The 5446-nt window shown below is 36.5% G+C and overlaps 1 protein-coding gene across 1 annotated transcript; it reads left to right on the top strand.

Moving 5' to 3' along the window:
* Nucleotides 1–1085: 1085 nt before the first annotated feature.
* On the top strand, nt 1086–5042 carry IAPP (islet amyloid polypeptide). The gene is made up of 5 exons (XM_078851492.1): nt 1086–1295; nt 1695–1791; nt 1927–2061; nt 2514–2516; nt 4791–5042. The coding sequence occupies exons 2-5, from the start codon at nt 1712–1714 to the stop codon at nt 4966–4968; spliced, it is 396 nt and encodes a 131-aa protein (XP_078707618.1). The 5' UTR covers nt 1086–1295; nt 1695–1711; the 3' UTR covers nt 4969–5042.
* The last annotated feature ends 404 nt before the right edge of the window (nt 5043–5446 follow it).

Raw genomic sequence — 5446 nt, 5'->3', positions numbered from 1 at the left:
AGGAGTACTAGTGGCACCTTAAAGACTAACCAATTTATTTGAAATTGGTTAGTCTCTAAGGTGCCACTAGTACTCCTTTTCTTTCCACAGTGATTTAGGAGCTTAAGTTCCCCTTTCAAAACAGAAGTTCATAAGCTTAAGGATGCAGATTTACAGGGTCTTCTTTGGGGGAGGGGGTGCCTAAAGATGCACATAGGCACTTAGAAGGATTTTTTTAAGTAAACAGATTAGGCTACTAAATCCCATTGATTTAAATTGGGAGTTAGGTGCTTTACCTGTTTAGCCACTTTTGAAAATCCCGTAGGTGCCTATGTGCATTTTTTACACCTAAATACGGTTGTAAATCTGGTCACGTGTTACTTTTGAAAACAGGACTTTGTCTCCCACCCACTTAGGTGCTTCTGAAAATTTTACTCTGTAGCATAATGCATACTCACAAGGAGGCAGAAAGAAGATTGCGCGGGCAACCTCTATTCTGTAATTTCTTAACTTTTATATGCCTGACTTTACATCCTTAACAACATACATGAAAACTAAAATAAATTAATGAAATATTCTATATCTAGAGAGAGAATGTACTAGCAACAGGAAAACTTATACTCAACTGAAAGTGTTATCCAACTTATTCTCTGTGGATGTTCAAGCTATTCCTATTGGTCAGTTTTAATCGCATTCTCTTGCTTCTCATTCCTCATCTAGGTTTCACCCTTTCCTGTCATTTGCTCTGTTTTTGGTTTCTATATTTGTGTATCTATTACAAATCTCTATCATTTTTTCTCCTTTCCATGATTTCCAGTACTTTTGTCTATTTTGTGTTTCAGTTACTTTTGATCTGGTGTTTCATTTTGCTTCCTGTATAATTTTTTCTTACCTTATTTAGCCCTTGAAAACGCCCCCAGGAAATATGACCTCAGCATCTTATTAGAACTGTAAAATTGTGGCTTCAGTTCTCTGTGCAATATAATATCACAGTAGCTTCATGAGGGCATCCTGCATAGGCTAGGTTAATATTTACTGATGTGTTAATATAATAATGACCCATCTACCTCTTCTCATCTCTGGGGCACTTTCTATCTATAGGGATGGAAATGAATGACAGAGTCTCTCTGTGCTGCCTGATGTCAGAGCTGAGAAAGGTGTGAAGGGTATATAAGAGCTGTATTACTTGCCAGCAAGGAGGGGAGAAAAAAGGGATACTGCAGAGTCAGATGCAAGCGTGGAATTGTTGCATGTACCCTTCCTGCTAATACAGACGTGTGTTGAACTTCTTCAGTTAGTTCCTTGACCACTACAAGGTAAATGATTTGTCCTTTCTGTAATTTAAGATATAAAGCTACACACACTTTAAAGGGGGCACAATCTGCCTCATTATTAAGGAACAGAATTATTCAGAGAAAGACTAAAAGAAAGATCTCGATACAATCTGTAGCTGAAACCACAATCTGAAATTTAGAAAATGTTGGGGGGAAAAAGCAAGGAAGATGGGAACAGGATTTAATCCACTAGATGCCAAAATTTACTAGAGAGCCACCTGAATTTATCTTTGTTGTGTCACTAAAGTTTGATTGTGCTTTTGCTCTAATTTAATGGCAGAGATTAACTATTGCCTGTTTAGAACAGCACTAGGGTCAGATCTATTGTATGTTGAATAGTACTTAGGTTCTCTTTTAGTTTTGAATTGTTATTCTTTTCAGAAACTTAGGAAGGAAAGATGTGCAACCTAAAGCTGACAGTTGTCTTCATTGTGCTCTCTGTTACTTTAAGCTACTTGGACGCTACACCTATGGAAAGGTAAGTAATGAAAAATATTTATTTTTAATGAGAAATCAGATGTTTCAGACTGTTGCATTATTCACTTTTGCCATAAAACAATATGAGCAAAATAGGGCTATTCAATTTCACTATGTATTTTGTTATTGTTTAAAGGCTATTCTCTGTGGCTGACGATCTATCTGATGGGACTTCCAACAGACAAGGATGGCTATTACCAGTTCTGTCAAGGAATACACCCTGGGGACTTAACCGGGCATTGCCACAACTGGCTGCTGCAAAGCCAAAAAGGTATCCAATCTCATTTGCGTTCTTCTATTCAAACCAGACAGAATTAAATTAAGAAGCATAATTTATGCCAACAATTTTCTTTTCTTCTAGATCCCTTCAATTCTATTCAAATTCTCTCAAAGAGAGCTTAAAATATCCTTTTTGGTAGAAATCTAGCCATTCTGTAAAGCAAAGTATTTCGAGTTAAAAAGTGAAATATAGTTGGAAAGCCAATCGGTTTTACCAGATCTGTTATGGAAATCTGAAAAGCTTTCAAAATGTGTTCTCTGAATTTTCAGCACACAATTTTTAGGTTATGTTGTGAAAGGAGGTTTACTCTGAAAGGGATCTGCTATTTAAATGTTAATTTTTCATGCCTGAGTGAGGGGAGGGGACATATGACATTTCTTTCCATGTAAAACAGAATTCCTTTTGGAGTAAATTTAATTATTTTAAAATATTACTGTCTTCAGTAGGTGAATGCTCATTTTTGACATAAACAGCAATTTCAGCATAGCAAGAATCAACAGAAAGAATTTGTCATGCTAGACTTTCACTAGTTTGTAGTACATTTACAGATGCATAAGTGTAATTTTCAATAGACTCTTGATGTATACAAATAGCAGTTTTAAAAGAATTTGGAGTTTATACTAGGTGATAAACAGTATTGAATAACACTAGGAAAATTAGCTACATTATCTGGTCTGTCTGTTTACTGTGTCTTTACGTGATTTTCCTTCACCAGACATTAAACACACCTCTTTTTATAGTTACCTCTGATTACAGTATCTCTTCCAACCTAAAGAATGATTATTACAAACCAAAATGATTATCCTCTAATATAATATGGGTAATGAATACACAATCCCAGAATTCTTATAGCTAGTCCTCTTTATTTTAAACAGTTAAAATCAAACATTTCTCTACAAGATATTTTCTTCAAGTCTGGGGTCTGATACCCTGCTCGTCAATGGTCCCGTCCGACAGTCCTCTTCACAGTAAGCAGCCCCCACTGAAACCAATAGTACTTCTCACTTGAATAAAGGCTGCAGGATAAGGTCCCTTGCGAGTTAACAGCCATGATGAGTTTTTGTGTCATTTTGTTCAACTGTGTAATAATGTTAGGTATTGATAAAATATATAATAACTTGCTGCATCAGTTTCATAAAGTTAACTATTGTAAAAATAGTGGCCCAGAGTTTTAGGGCCTGGGCCTGTACCATTTAAGTGAATGGAAGCTTTGCCTTCATGAACAGATTAGCAATTTCATGAGAATGAGTGAGTGATTTGTCCTTCCAGGTGAAGGTACTTAGCAAATTTCCCATCCATGGTATATTGTTTGCTGGCTGTGTGATAGTATGTTATGTCTTTTCTATTAGGCTTTAAGAGCCTGATCAAGCTCCCCTTGGAGTCAATAGAAAGACTCCCACTGACTTCAAGGAAAGTTGGACTGGACCCTAAATTACCATTTAACTGAAATATGACATGTTTAAAACATGAATCACTTATAAACTATTACCCATTTGCTAACCAACAGCTGTTACAGCTCAGACATTTAGCACAGAGTTTCTATTTCACCTGGGCTCTTAGATTCAAAATCACACTGCTGAAACATAATGTGACATTTTAAATACTAGACCTAGTCAATTAATGGGAAAATATATTAATCAGGAATTAGTCAGAGTAACATTGCAAATAATGAGTTTTGGCAATGAATTATTTGATGTATTCATCTAAAAATGTAATTTACTTCATGTCACATAAGCACAGAGATTACTTTGAAGAAGTATAGGGAAATCCTTTGGAACAGATGGTCCTTATTTCAGGAACTATTGTCAACACCAGAGAGTGTCTGTTTAAGGGCATGGCTTAATGGTCTAAGAAGGAAGTTTTGAAATCCCTGAGCTCCCCAGAACCAAAGATTTGAACTCAACTCTTCCTCTTTCTGAAGTGAGTCCCCAGCAGCTTACTGTGTGGGGGTCAGTTGGATACAACCTTAAAACTGAGGTTTTCTTTGCACACGGATGTTTCAGTGAAACTTTTTGTAAGAAAGATAGGGTCCTGTCCAAAAATGGCTCTCCCCCACCACAGCAGTATTGCCATGCTGCTGTGCTCCAACAGAAGTGGCTGATTTTCAGTAGTGAAGAAATTACTGTTTGTACAGAGCCAAAGCTTGAGTGGTACAGAAGCCAATGGAAGATGCAGATGCTGAGCACCTCTCAGGATCTGGCCCATAGCCCTAGTCTCAATCCTGCTGCCTTTTTAAATTAACTGAAGGTTTGCCATTGACTTTAATGGGACCAGTATGGGGCCCTCTGAGATTAAGGGAACTGAATAAATGTAAGTGATTATTATCATGCTAATCAGTCTCATGATATCAGAAAATTCTCTAAATAGCCATAAAAGTTAATCTTGGAGCTAAATCATTGTTGTCACTTACTGACTTAACTATACTATTATTACAGTTATTCTAGGTGCCAGAAGCTACTGTGCTGAATATCAATAAAAATGACATATGAATCTTGAGGTTTTTGAATTTAACCTACACCTATCATTAAAATAGATAATAGCATACAATGTGATTTTTTTTTCAGGCACAAAGTAGGTGGCAGCAATATTGTACTGTTCACATATTTGTGCTCACATTAAAAGAACTCCTACATTATCAGTTAAAATGCCTTTTAGAGGTGGCATATTTGATTGCTCATCATGAGGACTTCACCATGGCTCTGTTTGTTTTATGTTACCAGTCACCGCTTGGAGAAACGGAAATGCAACACTGCTACATGTGTGACACAACGTTTGGCTGACTTTTTAGTTCGATCCGGCAACAACATCGGAGCAATTTATTCACCTACCAATGTGGGATCCAATACATATGGCAAGAGGGACCGAGTTGAGCTTTTAAACAGAGAACCCCTAAATTAGCTACAGCTTTAGCGTGTTGAAATGATTACTGCTGCACTCCTCATTAGGAGTTCCTCTCCAATTTTTATGTATAAATAACCTTTTAGTCATTTACTACCTATACATTCTTAACAGTGCCTTGTTTTCTTTGTGTGTGTGTCTGTGTATGTGACTTTCATGGTTCTCATTTCACTATGCATGTATGATGACATGCATAGGGTATGGTTTTGAATTCACTAAATGCTTCAGAAATCTGCTCATTACATTCCTTTGTGAAAAGAAAATAAATCACAAAAATAAACTGAAATGTAATTGCTATAGGGTTTTTTTTAATTAAAAAGATTAAAAAGACAACCATGATGTGTATGTCTTTATAGTCCCAGCTGGGTGAGGGGAAAACAATGAAACCTGTCCTAAACAACCACTCAGGGAGCTAACAAAAATCAGTTGGTTAATGGAGGTTGTGTCCTAATGTAAGTGAAGCAGAATTGTACTCAGT

Source organism: Lepidochelys kempii, chromosome 1, assembly GCF_965140285.1.
Source record: "Lepidochelys kempii isolate rLepKem1 chromosome 1, rLepKem1.hap1, whole genome shotgun sequence".
Classification (NCBI taxonomy): Eukaryota; Metazoa; Chordata; order Testudines; family Cheloniidae; genus Lepidochelys; species Lepidochelys kempii.
Note: the sequence above shows the minus strand (reverse complement) of the source record. Positions and strands in the feature narration are given on the sequence as shown.